This window comes from Bubalus bubalis, chromosome 24, assembly GCF_019923935.1.
Source record: "Bubalus bubalis isolate 160015118507 breed Murrah chromosome 24, NDDB_SH_1, whole genome shotgun sequence".
Taxonomy (NCBI): domain Eukaryota; kingdom Metazoa; phylum Chordata; class Mammalia; order Artiodactyla; family Bovidae; genus Bubalus; species Bubalus bubalis.
Window position 1 is genome coordinate 28,776,354 of NC_059180.1, and position 23,317 is coordinate 28,799,670.

The 23,317-nt window shown below is 44.5% G+C and overlaps 1 protein-coding gene across 5 annotated transcripts in view; it reads left to right on the forward strand.

The window, feature by feature from the left end:
* Nucleotides 1-23,317, forward strand: part of PARN (poly(A)-specific ribonuclease) — a 184,352-nt gene that overhangs the window by 106,995 nt on the left and 54,040 nt on the right. For 4 of the 5 annotated variants that reach the window (XM_006049765.4, XM_025275252.3, XM_006049766.4 and 1 more), the window contains one exon: nt 16,422-16,611. In XM_006049765.4, coding sequence (XP_006049827.3) covers nt 16,422-16,611 — 190 coding nt within the window. Of the gene's footprint in view, nt 1-16,421; nt 16,612-22,331; nt 22,532-23,317 lie in introns of those variants that run through there. The other variant, XM_044936077.2, reaches the window with a different exon arrangement.

Genomic DNA, 23,317 nt, shown 5'->3' on the forward strand with positions numbered 1-23,317 from the left:
CCCTCTCCTGGAGAAGTACCGCCGGTGACATAAAGTGGCTGCAGCACGCTGCTTGTCCTGAAGGACTTGCTGGGGTCTGTGCACCCAGAGGACTGCACAAAGGCCTGGATTATGTGTTCACTCGGTTCCAGCTAGAGAAGCAGCATAAAATGCTTCAACTTGTACAAATTTAAAAGTACTTGTTGAGGAAATTGTTTTTTTCAGTAGTGAGACCGGTTTTGCTTGTCACTCCACTCAGTGACATGAGTTTGAGCAAACTCGGACAAGGAAGCCTGCAGTCCATGGGGTCCCAAAGAGTCAGACACGACTGAGTGACTGAACGACAACCACCACCACGCAGTGATAGTGAGTCAGAGATGAAATGGGGGGCAGGGATATGCTTCTCCCACGAGAATATCCATTCTCACATTCCTCCTGGAGGGTAGACTCCTGCCGATGAGAGATTAAGTGTGCTCACCTGCGTATGTGTTCAGTAACCTTGTCCTCATATGCCAGCCATCCCTTCCCCTGGCTGTGCAAGAGGTGAAACAGTGGGGTGCTCTGACACTGGAGGGGAAACAGCCACGTCTGATGCTGCTGTGTCCCTCCAAAGGGAAGTTTCAAGGGTAACTTCGACTAAACGGGGTTTTCCCCTTTAGCCTCCTCCCTGCCTGTCTGCTCCAGGTGTACACACTGTTGTGTACACACTGTTGTGTACACACTGGTGCAGCTCCACCACACTGACTGCTTCCCCTGAAATGACCCGTGGGCAGCGCCTCGGCTCCAGGACAAGGAAGCAGCTGCCCAGAGAGGTGAAGTGGGGGCCCCGTGGTAGGACTTTCCATCCCCACGGCACATATGCTCACTCATTCCACTGTGCCTTCGTGCTCCGACAGTTGTATTACCATCTTTTCAACCATGAATCACTTACAAAAAAATTTTTTTTCTTTTTTTAATTTAAATAATCCCAACAGAGAGTTCCCTAGCTGTCCAGTGGCTAGGACTCGGTGCTTTTACTGCCATGGCCTGGCTTCAGTTGCTGGTCAGGGAACTAAGATCCCACAAGCTGCAAAAAAAAAAAAAAGTCTCAGTGGTATTTAGTCCAGGCTTGCAGAGAACCAAGTACAGGGTCTGCCTGTGCTCTTTGTGGCAACAGCAGTGAACCCTGCTGCGTTCCGGTCTGAGCTGGAGAAGAACGGGCTGCGATTGTGTGGGTTTTGTACCCCGTCCGTGACTTTCTGGCCACACTCAGGTAGCTGCTCCCTGTTGTGTGTGTCCAGTTCCGCACCACCCTCCCCCGCCACCACAGGGCGGGCTTGTGGGGCGAGTGTGTGCCTGGAGCTTGGGAGAAGGCATGACGCAGCATTCTAACCACCCTCTGGGGATCCTCACCGCTCTCGCTTTAATAAAATGTGGCAGGTTGCCTGGCAACCCGGGAGCTGGTGGGGATATTTTTCCTACCTACTTTACCAAAAAGCCCTCTATCAGCTCTTGGCTGACCACTCAGGAGGGAGTAGGAGATAAACTTGGCTCCGCAAGCCGACTTTCTCCTTTCTTTTTCCCCATCCCTGCCTGCATCTTAATATCCGCTCACTCTTCTGCTCTTATCTATCACTTAAAGGTAGAAGCTGGAGAGTTTGACTCCCAAATCAAATCCCGAGGGGGATTCGTTACTGAAAACATGTTCCTTTTTACATTAGTCAGAGTGACTTCTTTTGTGAGTCAGACTTGTGGACTGTTTCACCCTATTGTATGTAGCAATGCACCTCTGTGCTGATTTTTTTTTTTTTTGCTTAAAAAAAAATTATTTATTTTAATTGGAGGCTTGATTTGGTTTTGAGAGAAGAATCCAGTTGAAGCCGTAGAAGCAAGCGTGGTTTGTGCGTTTCCTGTTGATGAAGGCCTCTAATGCTCCCTCCCCTAACCTGGAGAGGAGAGCGAGCAATCTGTGAGTGTGCTGAAGAACCATGGTTTGTGGAGCTTTGCAGCTCTGTCCCATGCAGGTTGCCATCAGATACTCATATTTTTTCTTCATTGAAATCATAGTGTAATGCTATGCAAAGGCAGGATAAGTAAATTCATTCATGACACTTAAGTTTATGTGCTTTAAAATGAGACTTTGCTTACATTAGAGGCAGTAGATGTGGGCCTGCAGAGCTGTAATTTAAAGGGTGATAAATATTTTTCTAGGGAAAAATTAATGTAGAGAGCACTTTAAAGTCCCTGAACGCTCCATTATCAGTCAGAAAGCAGTCTGTGTTCCACTCTACCAATACAGGCCTTGCAAAAGTTGTTTTTCAATTTCTTAATTTGTGTTAAGCATTTTGACATTGCCGGAAACTCTTGGGCCATTGGAAATTTTAAGGTGTAATGTCATAAAATATTCCAGAATACTTTAAAACTTAGCAGTATCACAGTTGCCACTGTATTCGTTTTTTTTTTGTTTTTTGTTTTTTGTTTTCACATAAGTGCTTTAAAATGTAGCACTTGATTCTTTTTTTCTAACCAGTTGATTTTCCATCTGATGTCCAAACACACAAAAAGTTCTACATTTACATCTCCTTAGGATATAGAAAACAAAATGATTGTTCAGAATAATGTAGCGATCTTAATAACTTGAGACAGGAAAGCTAACCAGTTGCAATATCACATTTTAAAAGAAAAAAAGCCTTCCTTACTCTCTTGCTGGCAAAGAATTTCAGTTTCTTTAAATGTTCAGGAGGGGCTTCCCTGGTGGCTCAGACAGTAGAGAATCTGCCAACAACGTGGGAGACCTGGGTTCGATCCCTGGATAAGGAAATGGCTACCCACTCCAGTATTCTTGCCTGGAGAATTCCATGGACAGAGGAGCCTGGTGGACTGTGGTCCATGGGGTTGCAAAGACTTACACATGACTGAGCGACTAACACCTTCACTCTAAACATGCAGGAGTCATGAAGAGCTTGTTATTTCTCTGAATTTGCAAGTTGCCACTTTCAGAAAGCAGCTCCTCCCTGAATGGGAGAAGCTCAGTCTGGCTGGCTCGCAGGCAGGCGCGCTCTCCTCGTCCCCTTCCTCTTCACGTCCCTCTCTTTCTCGTCTTTCTCCTTTCCTTCCTTCCCCTGCCCTCCTGTACATGTATGTGTTTGACCCTGAGCTGCTTCGCCTATTTCTTTTAGCTTAGCATCTTCCTGTCAGACCTGAATGCTGCCTGTAGGCCTGACCACTGATGTCAGGAACCTCTGCCTCCCGTAACAGCAAGACAGACTTAAGGATGAGGAGAGTAAAAGAGGTGGAATAGCCTTCCTAAAATCCCGACGTCTACAGGGAAATGGTTGGGTGACTTAAAGGGAGGAAAATACAGTCCGTCTCCTGCATACGATCCTTCGAGTTGCAGACTTTTCAAAGACTTGAACGTGGACTTGCATGTCCAGTTACGTCAGGCATGAGACTGCAGCTCGCGCTCCATCTACTACTGCTGATGACCCTTCAGCCCTGCCGTCTCCCACCTCCTCTCCCTCCTCCAGTCTGTAACTCCTCTTGCCTGTTCACTCGATGCCAGTCCTTGTATGCCAGCTGCTGTACTGTACTAGGTACTGTGTTGTAAGATTAAAGTGTTTTTTTTGTGTGTGTTTGTTTTTTTATGTATTATTTGTGTGAAAGTATTATAAACCTATTACAGTATAGTATTATATAGCTAATTGTGTTAGTTGGGTACCTGGGCTAACCTTGTTGGACTTAGGAACAAATTGGACTAACACATGCGTTTTTGGAATGCAACTCGTCCGTATGCAGGGGACTTAACTGTCAGTGTAGAATGAACGTGGTAAATGCCACGTTTAAAGTCCCTGGACTGGGACTTAAAAACCAAAGTAATTCTCGCTCAGTTTTGTGCTGCCCCTTTGGGCTGTTTGGTGAACTGTAGGGTTTTAACAGACAGAACCTATCAGTGGAAAAAAACTATTCGTTGGGCACATAGTCTCAGCAAAGGCAAAGAGTAAAATTGGTGTGGAAAATAAGGCTAACTTTATCATTTGTGGTTTATTTCCCCATTGGCGAAGCATGCGATTCTCTCTCTATACACTCTTGAAGTCAGATGTTGCCGGTTATAACAAATACATTGCATGGTCCCAAGGCAACCTGTGGGCTGAAGAGCAGATTCCATTCGTTTTGTTGTGAATCAGTTCTCCCTGTATAGAGACTGGACTCTAGTACAGTACAGCAGCTGGCATACAAGGACTGGCATCGAGTGAACAGGTAAGAAGAGTTACTGCCAGTGAGGGCTCTGTGCAGGCACCGAGGCTGCAGGCCTGAGTGTTAGAGCAGGTTGTCTGGGCATTTTTTCCTGATCTTTTTTGTGGTGACAGGTCATATATGGGGTGTCCTGAAAACACTGAAGAGGCAAGTCACATCTGATGGGGATTTCAGAGGGTTCCACATCTGTAGGTGGGTGGGGGCGAGGCGGGTGGAAGGGAAGAAGGCAGGACGAGGAAGAGGACTTGTTTATGGGTGGCATCACGATGCCCTTGGGAGAACCCTGAGAGGTTCCAGACGGGTAGCGCGACAAGGAAGGGTTAACGGGAACCATACACAGAATCGCCCTGTGTACACTTTATACAGAATTTCTGTGACTGCTTTCTGGGTTGGGAGAGGCCCCTTCGCTTTGGGGAACGGATGCCCTTCCTCCCAGGGGTGATGACTCACCCTGCAGGTGAGACAGCTCAGCCCTGCCCGCTGATAAGGGCCTGTCATTTTCATTCTCTCCCTCCTGCCCTCCTGGGTTTCACTTGGTTAATGAATAAGCTGAGTCATGAGGTGTAAGTAAATTCTTTTATCAAATGAAAACCACATCAAAACAGCCACAGAGAGACATGTAGTGAAAGTGTAAATATTGCGGCTCAGCATCCCCCACAGTATCTGGTTGGCTGATACACAAACAGACTTTTAAGCTTTTCAGCTGTGAAACCTTTAAATCTGAAAACGTGCTGCTCTGTCAGGCTTTCTATAAACATGGTCTTGGGACGTAAAGAAAAGATGGTGCGTTTATGTGTTTTCACAATAGCACTAATACCGTGGCAGATGTAATGCTTCATAAAGTGCCCAAACTGCCAAGGTCAGTAGTCCAAAAGGATTGTCCTGCTGTATGCGGGGGACATTTCTGTTTGGTGTATGTTTGCATCTGGCACCTGAAACATCACCAGAGAGAGCTAGTGAACCCTGCTTAACTCCAGCTGCACACCCAGCCACTGCCTCCAGCCAGCAGTTCAGTTACAGGCGAACTCTGGCTGGTGACTAGGTTGCGTCCTAAAAGTCCTTTTGTTGATTAACCTTTTAGAACACAAAGCGCATTGTTGCACAGAAATGCCACTTTGAATGGTGGGTGTCAATGAGCTGTGGCTTGTCTCAAACTTCGGGTCAGGAAATCAGTGCTAGTTGACACCAGAATTTAAAAAGAAGGGAGAAAAGAAACAATAGGAAGCATCAGAGTGGATTGGGTAGAAAAGGTAGGTCTCCTTTAGTGATACTGTTGCAATTTAAAACCCACTGTATAGACTGTGAAGGCGCCCTTGTAGGAGGAGGTGGTGTCAGCAGTGGTTAGAACTGGCTGCTCACCAGCACTCGGCACTGTGATGTCGGGCAGGGGACTTAACCCATCTGCGTCTCTTGTTTGGTCTTATTCAAAATAGGGCTGTTTTATAGAAGGTAGGATTAGAGATGAAAGAGTCTATGTTAAGGTTAATATATTAGGATATTATAGACTGTATGGTAATATATTAGGACTCGAGCTCATATAGCGTCTGGAACACAGTAACCTCTCTGTAAACCACGATTATTATTTATTTGTACTCCTCTGTGAGATATGCAGGCCTTAAAGATACTGTTATAAAATAGTATAACTAAAAACATGTACTATTTTGTTTTCCCTAGAGTACAATTTATTCAGTGTTCCTGACATTTAGGATCTGCCATTTCGCACATTCTAGATCTTTGATTTTACTTTGAATTATTCCTGTGTAGTTGAGACATCAACCTTAATTTTTTCCCAAGAAGTGTGAAGAATGTTGCAAATTACCTCAGCTCTTTCAGCTGTCTGTCAAGTTTGTCAGGACTGCTAAGTATGGAATTGCTTCCTAACTTTTATCTTTAAAAAAAAATTCTCTCTCTCTCTCTCTTTTAAGTGACTCTTAATTCTAAACTTTTTTGGAGCTCCACCTGCTCCTGTTTGACTCCGTCATAAAATTGTCGTTTTCTTGGCCCTCTGCAGGTTACTCAACCTCTTTGAGCTTCTGTTTCTGTGTCTGTGAAAACAGAGCTCCTGCCCACCTTGCAGGATTGCTTTAAGGACAGAAAGAGCATGGGAGAGTTGGTCACTCTGCACAGAAGGCCACTGTCTCCGGTTGGACGCTTGTCACAGCGCCACGGCCTTTCCTGCCCCTCTGTCCTCCCAGCCTCAGCCCCGGGGCACTCAGGGAGACCCCCTCCCTCCACCCAGGAAGCCTCCAGCTTCCAGGTGGGGCTTCCTACCCCGGCTTCACAAGGCTCTAACCCACTCGTCCCTCCACTCGGAAGTGGAGCCCCCACACATGCTCTGGGCCCCACCTCTTCTCCAGGCCTCACATGGGCCCATATCCTCAGGCCCACCCGCAGCTTCTTTCCAACACCCCGAAAACCTGCCGAATCCTTTCCATCTTTTCAAAAGGACTCCTGATCCCAGTGCCCTTTGCTCCCAATGACTCCTTCCCTTTTGCAAGTCCCAGGAGTCTGCACGCATCACCCTCGCCATCTGCCCTCTGCTTCAGCTGTGGTCCCTGGTGACCTCTGTGTCCTGAAGCCCCAGGGCCCTGTCTTCCTGCCTGGTCCCCAGCACACTGACCACTCTTCCTTCCTGGGCCCCGCAGCCCCGGACTTCCTAGGTTAGTCCCCTTCCCCCTCGGGCCCTGCTCCTCCCGTCTATAAGGTGAGTAAGCATCTCAGTGTTTCTCAGTGTCCCACTGGGACTTCTTTTCTCACTCCGTGCCTTCTCCATTCCTCCCATTTCCCCCGTTGGTCACAGTGACCTTGTGGACACACATTGGCTCACACTCGTACCCCCTCCAGGTGCCTGAACCCAGACTGTGGGTCCCGCTGCGCATGGCGTGGGGTGCCCATCACCCGGCTTCACTGCAGGTCCTCCCCACTCCCTCTGCAGTCTCCACTGTTAATGTCGTGTTTCGGTTCCTCCGTCCGACTGTGTCTCCTCATCAGGTCGGTCGCTCCGTGCTCCTCCTGCCTGGAACACCCTTCCCCGTCCCTAGTGTCTTTTACACTGTCTGCTCTCTCACCTTCAGTCTCAGGAAAGCCCGAGTGTCTTTTTCTTAGAGAAACGGTCCCTGTGTCCCAGGCTTGACCAGCCAGCACTCCACTGGAAACTCCAGAGCGCTTTTCTAACCCTCAGCATATGTGGGGCTCTGTGCCCTGTCCTGCCCTCCCAGCAAATACAAGGACCGGATCTCCGATTCAGCTCCAGTGGCGCAGGCGTAGAAGATGATGTGTTTGTTCATCAATGAATGGATAGATGAATAAATGGACAAGTGAGAGTTCAGTGTCTGTATTCACGCACAGGTGGAAGGGTGAATAAATGAACAAGCAGGAGCTAAATATATTTGTTTGTAAAGCAGTCAGCAGAGTGCTTATGTGTAGTAAGCACTCAATAAAGGGTGGCTTTATTTATTTTTAATTGACTTTTCAGCTAGGAACCATGAAAAGAAAAGAACCTCCCCCCTGCCCCGCACCAGCCACCCCCAGGCTGGTTCATGGAAGCAGTGCTTCTTGGCGATGCCATTCAGTGAATGCAGAGGCAGTTGGCAGAGGCCCTGGGAGCTGGGAGCTTAAGCGGTGGCCTCTTCCTCACTGTCAACCTTTTGCTCCTTGTGCTGAAATCTTGATTCCTCACCTAGAGCCCTGCCTCCTCGGTGCTCCCCTGCCAGTCCGTTCCTTTCCTTTCCTCCTCTTCCAGATGGTGAGCTTCTTTTGCGAGGGGATCATCTGCCCCTTCCGTCATGCCCCGGTGCCTGACACAGAGCCAGGAGCCGCTGTTTGTGGAGTGAATGAATGAGATGCACGTTTCGGAAGCAGACTGTGGTGTCGCCAGGAGAGTTAGTGAAAATTAACTGACTAATTTTGGTTGCTTCAGTTTTTTAAAATTATGGTTCAGACTTTCTGATTTCACACTTGTCCCGTATGGTTGATGTATGGGTTCCTGTATAATCTACTTTATTTTCTTGTTTTTTTGCATGGAAAAGACCCCAATTCTAGACAATAGTGCTATTGCACGAGCTGCTGCAGACTTGGGTGTGTGAGGCCCCCTCACTTCCAGCCCCCTGCGTGTGATGAGCTGCAGCTCGCTGCATCTGTGTCTCTGTAGGATGCTTTAGACACAGTTCTTTTAGTCTGAACTCTGGTTTATCGACAACAGCCTCATTAATTCAGCAGCTGCTGTGTGGTAGGCCCTGTGCTGAGAGCGCTGCCCTTCCTGATAGCTTTTTCTGAGATGGTAAATGGGCCCCATTGGACGGATAGAGAGGGAAGCCCAGGGAGGCCCGGTGACTGGCCTCAGGCAAGTCAAGATTTGGGCAGAATTCGAACCCAGGCCTCTGCGGCCTGTAACTTTCCCACTTGACTTCATGGCCTCCCTCTGTGTAGATTTCAAATAAATGTTGCCATATCTACACGTCAGCATTCGTCCGGTTTGTGGAAAGTGTTTTCTTCTCCACTTGCTTGGCCTTCATTAGAGACCGTGAGGTGAAAGGCACTGTGGGAGCCACGGGCAGAATGAGAGGGTGACGTGGAGGAGCACAGAGTAGGCGGGCTTGTAGGTGGTGGAACCGGGACGGGACCCACTTCCTCTCTGGTGCCCGTCGAGTTTTGATGGGGCTCCCAGTGCCCGCCCTCACGGTGCTGAGGACCCAGTGTGGTGGGGTGCAAGCCTGGTTCTGTGAGCGCTCAGCTGCTCTTTCTCTCATGCTCTGCCCTTCACATCTTTTCAAGCATTGTGACCTGAGCCTGCTTCCCTGGCCCTAGTCCATTTCTTTCCTGAGTGTCTCATGTCGGGTGCTGTGATGGAGGATGGGGGAAAGCAGAGGTGGATGAAACCAGTGCCCCTCTGCCTCTTTTTTTTTTTAATATTTATCTATTTAATTGGTTGTGCTAGGTCTTAGTTGTGACATTCAGGGTGTAGTTCCCTGAACAGGAATCAAACCCAGGCGCCCTACGTTGGGAGTGGGGAGCCTTAGTGATTGCACCACGAGGAGAGACTGACCACCAGCCCCTGTCCCCGCCTCTTACTCCCTTATGTTCTCTGTTACAGGGCTTGCATCTTTTTCACGTGCCTTAGTATTCATTCTTTAGCCTTAGTACTTTATTTTTTATTCTATTTCATTTTTTTTTTTGGCTGCACCGCAAGGCTTGTGGGATCTCCGTGTCCCAACCAGGGATCGAACGCAGACTCTCAGCAGTGGAAGCGTGGAGTCCTAACCACTGGACCACCAGGGAAGTCCCTAGCCTTAGTGCTTTAGAAGCAAGCAACAAATAGAAACCCTTCATTGGGTGAGTAGGCACTGTATGAGGAACAACGGACAGGGAATCACGGGTGCTAGGTTATGACCCTGTGTCCGGGGCAGGTGCCAAGGGCCATCAACATCTGTTTCCCAGTGTTGGTGTGAGGCTCAGGGGTGGTGACGTGCGTGGGCTGCCACTGCCCAGAGAGCCAGCCCTTCAGAGTCAGAGTTCACTCCCCTTGTGTCCAGCCCAGGACTCTTTGTCCCCTGAATCAGCCTTCATCGTGGAACTTTTAACTGAAGATGTGAATATGTGTCCTGGTTCTGGCTTTCTTCTCTTGAAACAAGCTACCAACAGATACAAAAGCTGTGCTTCTTTCCTCCCTCCATAATCTTCGTTTAAATTCCTGCCAGAGTACCATGGGAGAACCCAGGTGCTACAGATGAGTAAAGTACGGTCCCTTCCCTCGCAGAGCGCCTGGCCCAGTTGGGAACACACGTGGGAAGAAGTCAGAGTTGAGGGAGGGCTGCACTGAGTTAAACGCCCTGGCGTGCTCTCGCAGGCTGGCGCTTTATCTTGAAGACTCTGCAGGTTTTACAGACGAGGATGGACTGGCGAGGGGAAAACAGGGCTGTTTGTGTCTTGGGCGACTGCCCACTCTCACCTGTTGGACACCCTGGAAATAGCTGTACTGCGCTTGCTTCTGACAGAGCGCCAAGTCCTGCAAGCACCTTATCTCCCCAGTTCCTTAGACGGGTTGAGGGGAAGTACACCCAGGAGCATTTTTTTGAACGTAGGCAAATGTTCCCGCTGACCATTATTAGGGTTGAGTGTTTTCCCAGGTGGCTCAGTGGTAAAGAACCTCCCTGCCAATGCAGGAGACAAAGGAGACTTGGGTCAATCAATCCCTGGGGTCAGGAAGATCCCCTGGAGAAGGAAATGGCTACCCACTCAGTATTCTTGCCTGGAGAATCCCATGGACAGAGGAGCCTGGCAGGCTATACAGTCCATAGGGTCTCAAAGACTAGGACATGACTGAGCTTGCACACACTTTTTTTTATAAAGTTGGCTGTCTCCTTGAGAACCCAAGGTAAACCCATCCATTCTCTCACTGGTAAAAGTGGGGAAATGGTCATGCTGTTGAAAACCCAAATTGGATCAAATTGTGTAGAACATGAGAAAACTTCTCAGTCCTATATGTTCTTATGTAAATAAGCAAGCAAACACAGAGCAGCATTGGGCGCCCTCCTGGTGCGGGTTGAAAGCCCAGAATGAGGACACAGTGGTGCAGGGCCCCAGGTTGGTGGCTGAGGGGGGCATCAGGAGAGGCCGAGAAGGGCATTGGAAGTGGGCACTGTCAAGCATTAAAGCACACGTTGGCGGGTGGGGTGGAGGGTCCAGGTCTGCAAAGCTGGCAGAGGTCACTCTCAGCACACGTCACTTCTGGTGGGAGGTGAACATACCAGGTTATCACAGAGCGATTCCTTCTGCTTTGTACACAACTCTGTTGTATGGAGAGGTGGCCGGACTCAGGCTCTCGCAGACAGAGGCGCCTGCCTGTGTTAACTCCAAGTGACATGGTCTGGGACCCTTCCAGTGCGCATGGTGTCATGAAAAGAATGCAGCTTTGGTTTAGATCCCAAAACTTGTCATCTTCGGGACCTTGAACCCATCACTTCTTCTGAGCTTCAGTGTCCTTATCTATAAAGTCAGGATAATCCTTACAGGATTTTTCCATACCTGGCAGAATAAGGAACCAGTAAATAGTTCCCTTTCTTGTAACTATTGGATGGATAAGCATATAGGTAATTCCCTTAGAAACTGACTGAGAACCTTATGTTGGCTGAGGGTGGCCACTGCAGAAAACGCAGGGCTGATGGTGGTAACTGCTTCTGAAGTTTCCTGATGCTTCCCCCCTGCTGCCCCTCCTAGCCATTGCTGCAATAAAATGATTGCAGCAGCTTGATAACAGGCTTCACAAGTGTCCTCAGCTTCCCCGGGGAACGTCTGAGAAGCCCGATGTGGCAGCACCCCGTGCTTGTCTACAGCACTCCAACCATTCAGGGACACCTCCTCATCACCGGAGACATTGAAACTGGAGAAACCCTTACCTCCTACAAGAGACTAGTCTCAGAAACGGCCCTTAGGGGTTGGACCGAGTATACAAGAGAAAACCTAACCAATTTGTTTACAATGTAGTGAACATCTGTGAAACCACTACTCAACCAGAAGAGCTAAAATACCGGTAATAAATTATAACAAGAATCTGTTATTCCTCCACATCCCAAACCCCTGATTCCTGGTGGGGGAGCATGCAAATGGGGAACCACTCTCATAAAAGTCATGTTGATCCTTTTCTTGCCTTTTTGATGCTCTGTGCCTCTCTAGCCCTCAGACTCACTCTCGCTCTCCCCTCTTTCCCCTCTGTCTCCTGTTCCCCCTGCCTTCGCCCCCTCCTTCTCCCTCTACAAATCTACAAAATGACACCTTATTTAAGTGCTCGTAATTTGCCTTTGCCTGAGGTTGAGCAACTCCTTTATATAATCATTGGCATTTTATGCTCCCTTTTCTGTGAAATGACTGGTGTGCTTTTTGTGTCTTTTGCCCATTTTTCTGTTGGGTCCTCTCTTACTGATTTGTAGGCGTTTTTATGTATTCTGGTGCTAATCCTCCATCAGTTGCACATGTTAGAAATATCTCCTCCCAGCATGTAGATTGTCTTTGCCCTCTTCAGAGTATCTTCTGATGGACACAAGTTTTCATATTAATGTAGCCAAACTTACTGATCTTTTCTTTATGCTTAACATTTTTTTGTATCTTCATAAATTCTTTCCTACTTCAAGCTCAGGAAGAGATACTCACTTCTATTTTCTTTTCAAGTTTTCAAAGTTTGCTTTTGACATTTAAGTGCTTCATCCATCTGGAGTTGATTTTTTGGCCTGGTGTGAGTAAGAATCCAGTTTTTTTTCCCGTGGATGAACAGTTTTTCCAGCTTTTCCTTTTCCACGCCGTCAGGCTGCCTCTGTCAGATATCAGAGTTTCGTAGATGCCTAGATCTGTTTCTAGGCTCTTCTGTACCATTGGTCAGTTTGTTTATCTCTGTACCATTAGGGCACTGTCTTAAGTACTGCAGGTTTACAATAAGCTTTTCAGCTAGCCAGGGAAGTCCCCCTTTCTTATTCTTCTTCAGAAACGTTTGGGCTATTATTGGCCCATTTGTCTTCCATTTAAAATTTGGAATCAGACCTTTCAAATTCCACAGAATGATTGAGATGTAATTTATATACCATGAAATACACATCCACTGTTCTCTTGGCCAGGTCTTTGTTTTAACAAATGCACACCATCGTGTAACCTCCACCACAGTCAAGACACAGAGGGCAGTTGCATCACTCCCAGAATTCCCTCGCCTCCTTGGTGGTTGACCTCATCCCCCCAGTCCCTGGCTACTGCTGCTCAGTGTTCTGCTGAGATTTTTCTTAATCTCTTTAAAATTTTTTTGTGTTTTTATTAAAATGGAATTTTTAAAATTGGAGTTGCATCACATCTGTAGATCAATTTAGGAAGGTCTCTATGTCTTACGTTAAGTCTTGTGAACGTAATGTAGCTTTCGACCTAGTTGGAGAGATCTTTTGCTTGGTAATAGTGGAAGGTTCTACATTTTTAGAAAAAAAAAAAATCTAAACACTGTAAGTAGTTCTTTAAAAGTCCTCTTCAAGGAAGCATTTTATGGGATAATCCTCAATCTAAATGGACACATAAATACACAAATATATGTCAGACTTGTGACAATGTTATATTTTTTAAAAAGCTCACATGTTGGTTCCAAACTAGCTTTGTCGCTCGTTCTACAAGACTGTAAGCAGACATGCTTGACTCCTCGGATGTTCAGTCTCTTTATCTGTGCGATGACTAGAACATTTCTTCCCTGTGGGGTGGTTGTGAAGATTAAATGCTTTGAGACAGGGCGCCCGGCTCAGCGAAGCTGTGGGTGGGTGAAGTCTGTGGGAGAGGAGGTGCTCTTGTTCACCCACAGGGAGCCAGGGAGGGCCCTCACCGTGTTTGGTTTTGCAGCAGCTTCAACAGAGTGGCATGGCCGAAAGATGGCCTTGAATCATTTCCCTGACAAATTTGGAAAAGGTTAGTGTTACCAAGCCTCCCGCTCCACGCCGCTTCTGACAGGCAAGCTGGAATCACTGAAGGACGCAGCTGACAGCCAATTCATTTTGCTGATTCATCCATTAGAGGGGTGGCTCTGCGCCAGAGCTGGCTTCCAGATTAAAGGCCGAGAGCTGCAAAGCTGCTGGGACTTGAAGGAATGCTGGTAAATTATTGCCATGTGAAGGCCAGCAGTGAAAAGGGGATTGTTATTTGTTTCCCCCTTTAAGCGCTCCTCGTTCCAAATGTGCTCAGATAAATTCCCCATCGTGGTCAGGGAGCTTTTGAAGCATTTGTCCGTGGGGCTGGGACCTAAATTACTGGAAACAGTCGGATGCTGTTAAGTAGATCATCTTGGCTCCTTTAATGACCTTATCATCACCTTTGCTTTCATGGGGAATGTTGACTCAAGCCTCCTCTTTGACTCGGTAGTCCAGACTAAACTCGAGAGAGGTATTGCGGCAGATGTCTTCCCTTGGGGACACGCTTCAAAAAAAACCTGCCTGAGTAAGGAGTGAAACCTAAAGAGGAAAATCCAGCAGATGCTCACTTGCCAATGACCGGTACAGAATAAGCATGTAGAATCTGTGGGTTCACATTATCCATCGCGCTGAGAGGTGAACCTCTTATATAGTAGGTAGTCTCAGGCTTCCATAACTCTGCATAAAGCTTGCCTGGGAGAAGGTGGGCTCGAGAGGTGGAGACTGTGTCTTGTTCTACCAGATGTCTAGCATGGTCCCTGGGATGGACAAACATTTAGTGAGCAACTGCTGGGTGGAGGCATGGATGGATGATGTTGGTTGGATGTACAGATTGTGGGGCAGTTAGATGAACGAGCTGAGAAAGTCAGACGTGCAGTCCTTGGGAAGCTAGAAAAGTAACTGTCCCGAGGAATAGGATTTTCAGCAAAGGATACTGTTTCTGCAGTTCTCTGATCTGAGTGACTTTGGTCGATAGCATATCTGCAGAACTGATTGCTTTCTGTTTATCTCCTTGTGAGTGAGTCAGAGCATGCTGTTTGAGCTTACATTTCACTAACTCACTCTACTTCCTTGGGACAGTGTGAAAGTTCTTTAATACCTTTAGGGTTTGTTCCTCCCCCAACCCTACCCATCTTTAACTCTAGAGTGAATATTTGAAAAGTATAGCAAACTTCTTAATTAAAAAAATAAAACTTTAAATAAAGAGTGGGAGTCTTTGCTTATTTTTCTTCTTGTTTTTTTTTATTTTGCTTTTGCTCTTCAGATGGCTAAGCATTTAAGGCATGACATTCTATAAACTACTATTGTGCTGAGGAGTTTTAGGCAAATCCAGTCTGGTTGGAGTGAAGTTTGGTGCGTCAGATATACAGGGGGTATCTGCATCTCATCTAGGTGTCTGTCCCTGCGGTTCAAGGTCCCTGGAGTACTGGAGTCCCTTGTCCAGTTCTGATGTGTCCATCATCACTTGCTACCTTCATTCACATAATATTTACTGGGAACCACTCTGTACATGGCTCAGACAGTGAAGAATCCACCTGCAACTTGGGAGACCCCAGTTCAATCCCTGGGTCAGGAAGATTCCCTGGAGAAGGGCATGGCAACCCACTCCAGTATTCTTGCCTGGAGAACTCCCATGAACAGAGGAGCCTGGTGGGCTACAGTCCATGGGGTTGCAAAGAATAAGATATGACTGAGCAACTAACATTCACTTCCTTCACTCTGTACCAAGAAGTTGCTGAAAGTGGGTACACAGACTACTTCAGACATCATGGTGCTTTTCCAGCAGCACAGGTCCCAGGTCTGCTCCCGCAGCTCCCTGCCAGCACGGCCCAGCCCTTACTGTCTCGCTGCTAGTGGGGGTAACAACCAGTGGGCAGGGAATGTTTGCTCACCCTGCAGAAGCCAGAGCAGCACAAGGGGCCCATCCACATGGTTTTTGTGGGTCCTCTCTCCCAGGCCACTCCCATGTTCCAGCCCCCAGCCTCTGAGAAAGAGGCAGGAAGACAGTCCTGGCCTTATCACCCATTAACACCAAAAAGGGAACAAGCTCTGGCTCTCAAGAACTCCTGCCAGAAGCACATTACAGAGAATTAGCAGGCTTTAAGCAGAGAAAGAGAAGAGGCAGGTCTCAAATATTGTGGGACTGTCTTGAATCTGCAGAGTCCAAAGTAAAGCACAGAACTTTGGGAAGGGCCCTGGCCTTAGGGTCCAAGCAGCCTGGTTTGCCTCCCTGCCGCTGGTGCAGTGTGGCCTGCGGCAGCCCCCGGCCTCAGTGCCCCAGCTTGCTTATATTCAGCCAAGGTGACTTCTCCCTTGCAAGTGTGCTGTGAGGTTAGACATCGCGTATGCAGAGCACCAGGCACAGGCATGCGGTAGACCTACGGGAACCAACACTGCTGTCCAGATTGCTTTTCTTGTCATGTTTATTTTCACAACAGTTTTCCCTTGGCGGTTTTGTTTTGTTTTTCATTTTCTTACTCTGAAAATGAGTACTTTTCAGGCAGTGATGTTACCTGCAGATATTCTGAAAATTAATGTCTTGCTTACATTTTTCTGGTTCTGTGTAGTTTATAGAGCACTTTCACACTGTAAGGGAGGCTGGGGAGCAGGACTGTCTTCTCCAGGTGAGGAGACCCAGATGGGGAGAGCTGTGGGATGTTCCCAAGGCCACCTGGCTTCTAAATGGCAGACCTGACCTCAGGGTTCCTTTGATGACTTCAAGCCACTTTTCCAACATCCTGGGGCCAGGCCAGACCCTTTCTTAAGGACTTTTTCTTTTCCTTGTAGCTGTCAATACCAGCAGGTATGCAGAGAGCTATCGCATCCAGACCTATGCTGACTATGTCGGGAAAAAACGAGAGGAGAAGCAGATGAAGAGAAAGTGGACAGAAGATAGTTGGAAGGAGGTTGAGCCAAAGCGGCTAAACACGCAGTGTGTCTCCTACAGTTTGCAGAATCACCATTACCACGCCAACAGGTAAGAGTTCTTTACTGTTGATTTGAAGAGCTTTGCGTCGTCCTAGCAGAATTCTTATTTGTTTCTCGTGGGACTGAGAGTAGTAAATCTGACTTGTGAGAAAGGCTTTTTTTGACTTTTCACATAATATCAGAAGTTACTACTCCCTTAATTATTTCTGTGCTGTATAGACCATTTCAGCTAACACCCACAAAACCCCGTTGAGGCAGAAAAGGGGATATATCTTATTCCCATCTTAGGGGTGAAGAAACAGGGGCTCCGTGACTTGGCCACCACTCAGTGAGTGAGCCGGGGTCAGGGCTGAACTCTCCCACGTCGGACTTCTTCCTCTCCCCAGACTGCCACGGTGCTTCTGGCTGAGCTTCTGAGCCCCTTCTGTGTCCCACATAGACACCAAACCACATGCCTGCTGTGGAAGGAGAGCTTGACACACACTTCTGTTACTTGCCTGTAATCCTATAGTACTTTCAGAAGATGAATACTGGTGACATTTTAGGATCTTTGTGAAACTATAAAACATAAATACCATAGAAAGTGATGGTGGGGGAGAAGGGGGAGTTCAGTATAGAAAATTATAAAGATGAGAAAAGTGAATCAGCAAAGAAAAAATTAGCCATAATCCCACCTCCCAGAAGCAGTCTCTGTTAATATTTTGGATTGCCTTCCATACTTTTAAAACGGTTTTTTTAGAGATTTTTAAAATTGAGGTATAATTAACATATGATAAAATGTGCAAATCTAAAATACTTATTAGTTCAGAGTTTTAATAGTTATATATACTCATGTGACCACCACTCAAAGCAAGATGTTAGAACATTTCTATCTCCCACCTCAAATTTTTGTTGTGTCCCTTTTAAGCAATTCCAAGCCCCACTATCCTAAGCAACTATTTCAAATTTCTATCACTGTGGATTAATTTTGATTATTCTTGGAATTTATAAAAAATGTAATCACTCAGTGTTATAGTTGGCTTCTTTCACTTAACATCTTTTTAAAATTCACCCTTAGTGTTGTATGTATCAAGAATTCATTAATTTTTATTTTCAGTAGTATTTCATTGTATAAATATACAGTATTTGCTTTTTCATCTGTTGGTGGAAATGTGTTTTGTTTCCAGGTGGTACTGTTATAAATCAGGCTGCTATGAACATTTCTGTAAAAAAAAATTTTTGTGTTTTCATTTCTCTTGAGTTAATATCTAAGGTTAGAATTGTTGGTTCTTAGGATATGTGTATGTTTAATTTTATAGGAGCTGCCAAACAGTTGTCCAAAGTGGATGCTCCATTTTATACTCCCCTAGCTGGAACGTTATATGAACATTCCAGTTGTTCCACATCCTTGGCAACACTTCGTATTATCAGTCTTTTTTAGCCATAAAAGAAGATAAGAGATGGTATTACATTGTGATTTTAATTTGCATTTCTCTGGTTAACCACCTTTTTGTGTGCTTCCTAACCATTCAGATATCTTCTGTGTGAGGTAGATACATAAGTCTCTTGCCTCTTTTTACTGTAGATTTGTAGGAGTTCTCTTATATATTCTGGATCCACACATCCTCTGTCAAATATTTGTGCTGCAAGTACCTTTTATTTGAGTTTGGGGTAGTGTATTCATTTTTTTAGTGATGTATTTTGATGAGCAGATTTTTTCATGCTGATGAAGTCCTGTTAATAATTATTTTTAATGGTTGGTGGGTTTTTCCCTGTCCCTAAACTCTGCGTACCTAAGGTTGCAGTAATTTTCTAGAAACCTGTCTTCTGGAAGGTTTATAGTTTTAGCTTTTACATTTAACCTTGAGGCATTTCAAATGAATTTTGTATGAGATAGGAGTCAGGGTTTATTTTATTCCGTATGGACATCTAGTTGTTCTGGCAACATTTGTTAAAAAGACTTTTCTTTCCTTTTAAATTGACTTGGCACTTTTGTCAAAAATAAATTGACCATGTATGTCTAGGTCTATTTCTAGATCCTTCTGTTCCACTCATATTTATACCTGTTCTTATGCCAATACCACGCTTTCTTATTTCTGACTTTATAGTAAGCTTTCCTGATAACTCAGTTGGTAAAGAATCCACCTGCAATGCAGGAGACCCCTGTTCGATTCCTGGGTCGGGATAATCCACTGGAGAAGGGATAGGCTACCCACTCCAGTATTCTTGGGATTCCCTTGTGGCTCAGCTGCTAAAGACTCTGCCTGCAATGTGGGAGACCTGGGTTCAATTCCTGGGTTGGGTAGGTCCCCTGGAGAAGGGAAGGGCTTCCCACTCCAGTATTCTGGCCTGGAGAATTCCATGGAGTTGCAAAGAGTTGGACACAACCGAGTGACTTTCAGTTTCAAAATCAGGTAGCATAAACCCGCCAACAATTGTTCTTTTTTGTATTGTTTTGGCTATTCTAGATCATTTGTATTCCACAAAAAAGAATTAAAAAAAAATTTTTTTCTGTGCTGGATCTTCGTTGGGGCATGCAGGCTTTCTCTAGTTGCAGTGTATGAGCTTCTCTTGTGGAGCACATGCTCTAGAGCATCTGGGCTCAGTAGTTATGTTCATTTTCCCCTAAATATTTATATTATTTATATAATCATAAGTAGAATTGTTTGTTTCATTTTCAAATTGTCTGCTGCTTCTATATGGATATATAATTAATTCTTTAATATATATATTGAAGTCTCTCTCTATATATTGATCTTATATCCCTTCAGCCTTTTAAAATTTGCTTATTCTGATAGGTTGGGTTTTTTCTTAATATTCTGCAGGGTTTTTCATTTATGCAGTCATGTTGGCATACTAATAACAGTTTTATCTCTTTTCCAATCTTTGTGTCTTTTATCTTTTTCTTGCTTTATTGCACCAACTAGCACCTTTAGTATATTGTTAAAGTGGGAAGAGTAGATATCCTTTCCTTGCTTACAATATTAGTTCAGTGTTGCCCCTTGATCTATGATTGTTAGGTTGTTCATAAAAGTCTTTTTTCAGGTTGAGAAAGTTCCCCTCCATTTCCAGTTTGCTAAGACTTTTGTATCCTGAATAGATGTTGGATATTTTCAGATACTCTTTCTGCCTCTTTAATTTTTTTACATTTAATTTTATTTATTTATTTATTTATTTTGACTGCAATGGGTCTTTGTTGCTGCATGCAGGCTTTTTCTCTAGTTGCAGTGAGAGGGGGCTCCTCTTTATTGTGACGTGCAGGCTTCTCATTGTGGTGGCTTCTGTTGTTGCAGAGCACAGGCTGTAGAGCTCGAGGGCTCAGTAATCATGGCACACAGGCTTAGTTGCTCTATGGTATGTGGAATTTTCCTGGACGGGGATGAAGCCCATGTACCCTACATTGGCAGGCGGATTTTTATCCACTGTACCACCAGGGAAGTCCTATCTTTCAAAATTGTTGTATGGTTTTGCCCTTTGTTAATATTTTGAATGACATTGGTTGGCTTTTGAATGCTTAATCAGATATGCATTCCTGAGAGAAATCCAGCTGGGTCATGGATTGGGTCCATTGGTCATGGACCCAATACAGCCACTGGGTTATGATGTATCAACACTCCTTTTTACATGTTGCTGGATTTTAATATATTGTTAATTATTTCTATGTCTTTGTTCATGAGGAATATTAGATTGTAGTTTGCTCTTTTTTTATATCTTCATCAAGTTTTGGTATCAGGATAATGCTGACCTCTTATAGTTTAGAAGTTCCTATTCTGTTATTTGGTGACAGTGTGTATTTGATTTGAGGGGAGGGGGGCATTGGTTAAATTATTGGTCAAGTTTACCTTTTAGCTCAGTCGGTAAAGAATCTGCCTGCAGTGCAGGAGACCTGGGTTCGATCCCTGGGTTGGGAAGATCCCCTGGAGAAGGAAATGGCGACCCACTCCAGTATCCTCGCCTGGAAAATCTCATGGACAGAGGAGCCTGGGGGGCTGCCGCCCATGGTGTCACAAAGGGTCGGGCACGACTGAGCGACTAACACTTACTTACTTACACCAGTGAAGACATCTGGTCATGAGGGTTTCTTGTGAAAATGGTTTCTAATGGTGAACTGAATTTCTTTAATAGATATGGGTCTATTATTTCTTATATCGCTTTATGAATTTGTGTTTTCCAAGGAATACTCTGTTTTATTTAAGTTGTCAAATCTATTAGCATAAAATTATTAGCTGAAAATATTCCCTTATGATTTCAGTATCTGTAGGATCTATAATTATATCCCTTTAAAAACTTCTAATATTAGTAATTTGTGGTCTCTCTCTTTTTTTCCTTGCTAGGTGTTAATTCTCAGTACCAGCATTTATCTAGTATTGCATTTGTGTCCTCTTTTTTCATTTATTTATACTCTTCTTATTATCATTTCTTCTGCTTATTTTGAATTTAATAGTTATTCTTTGGATTTCATATGTTATTCTCCCATTGTAAGGTAGGAACTTAACTCACTGAAGTTATGTTTCTTCTTTTCTGTAGAAGTATTTAAAGCTGAGAATTTTCCTTTAGTTTTGTTAGCTGCATTCCACATATTTTGACATGTTGTCTTTTCACTATCATCTATTACAAATATTTTCTAATTTCTCTTGTGCTTTCTTCCTTAACACATGAGTTATTTAGAACTTCTTTGATAATTATTGAGACTTGTTTTATGGCTTGACATGTGTCCTGTCTTGGTACATCATCTGTGTGCACTCGAGTGAGTGTGATATTCCATTAATATCATTTTAAGTTACATTGGTTAATGGTTTTGCTCAACTCTTCTATGTCTTTACTGATTGTGAGTTAGGTTTTTTTAATTGTTGTTGTTGGGTTTTTTTGGGGGGTGGGGTGGGTGGGAGGGTTGTATACTTTTTCTTTGAGCTACTGAGAGTGGTATTGAAATCGCCAACTGTGGTTGTAGATTTATTTCTCCATTTAAATCAGTTTTTTATTTATGTATTTTGAAGCTGTTTTGATAAATGTATGCCTGTCTTACAGATTGTTATGTCTTCTTAATGAATTTCCCATTTTATCATTGTGGAATATTTCTTCTCCGTTCTAGAAATAACTTTTTTCATGTTTATTTTATCTGGTATTAATACAGCCACTCTTGTTTCTTATGCTATATGGTTGCCTTGTACTGTCAACTTATCTGCCTTTATAATTAAAGTAGGTTTCTTATAAACAGCTTATGGTTGGATCTTGCTTTTTTTATCCATTCTGGCAATCCCTGCCTAATTTATTCTTAACCTAATTAATGATGCAAATGAACCTGTCTTCTATCTTGGTGTTTCTTTTTTGTATTGATTATTCTATGTCCCTCTGTACCTCTTTTCTTTTTTTGGATGAATTGTGTGTTATTTAGTGTTTACTGATACTATAGCCTCCCATTTTTATCTTTTATAAACTTTTTGCTTATATTTCTTTGTGTTATTTTTTGTCGTTGCTCCGGAGTAATGGTTGGCAAACTGTATTGTGTTAGTTGCTTCAGTTGTGTCCTACTCTTTGCGACCGCATGGACTGTAGCCCACCAGGCTCCTCTGTCCATGGAATTCTGCAGGCAAGAATACTGGAGTGGGTTTGCCATTTCCTTCCAAATCTGGCTGACATGTTTTTATTAAGTTTTATTGGAACACAGCATGCCTATTAATTTACATTTTGCCTCTGATTGCTTTGCATTATGATGACAGATTTGAGTAGTTATGACAGAGACTATGTAGCCCACACAACTCAAAATGTTTACTATCTGTTCCTTTACAGAAAGGTTTGCTGACCCTGCTCTAGAGCTAACTGCCCAGTATGGTAGCCACTGACCACACATGGCTAATGAGTCCTTCAGATATGTCTAGTCCAAACTGAGATGTTACAAATCTAAAACATGCATGATTTTGAATGATTGATGACATGTTGAAATGATAACATTTTTTATATATTGGGCTAAATAAAAATATTGAAGTTCATTTTATTTGTTTATTTTTTAATGGTGACTCCTAGAAAATTTAAAATTGCATATCTGGCTCACAATATATTTCTGTTGGCCAAGCACTCCTCCGAGATTACAGTACACCTCTTTCATGAATCACACTTGAAGAACTTTATCTTCAAGTGAAGGTTACATTGCTTCATGAACAGTGTAAGATTATTATGAGAGTGTATTTCCATCTGCCTCTGTCATCCTTTGTGAACTTTTTTCTCATATTTTACTTCTACATTCTGTAAACTTGATTATGTTGTTGTTGTTCCTTTTCTCTTTTTCTTTAAAACAGTTAATACTCTTTAAAAAAAGGTGGGGGGCACTGAAGTATGGGGAAAATAGCATTAGTATAAACAAAAATTCAGGCGTAATTAGAAAAGTCCAGTTAAGATTGTCAGGGCCCTTACGGTTGGCTCTGTGACTTGCTCCTGTTGGCTTTAGAGAATTGACCTGAAACCTTGGGAGACACCTCATGACTGCTGAGCTTCCAGGGTTGGCTGTCAGCGCTTTCCCTGGAGGTGATTGTCCATTTCTTCTTCTGTTTGCACTGATGTTGTGGTGGAAGTCTTTTCTGTAATAGATTCAGAATATTCAGGGAGTTTATAGTTGATAACTGGACAGAAGATAGGGCTTCGGTTCTGGGAAACTGTACTGGATTTGCTTGAGAAGGGAAAAAGGAGATTTGGGTTGGTGGCAAGAGATCTGAGTGAGTAAGTACAGGTTGGCATAGCGTTTGAAGAATCCTCCCTTGCAGTGGATGTGAAACATCTAA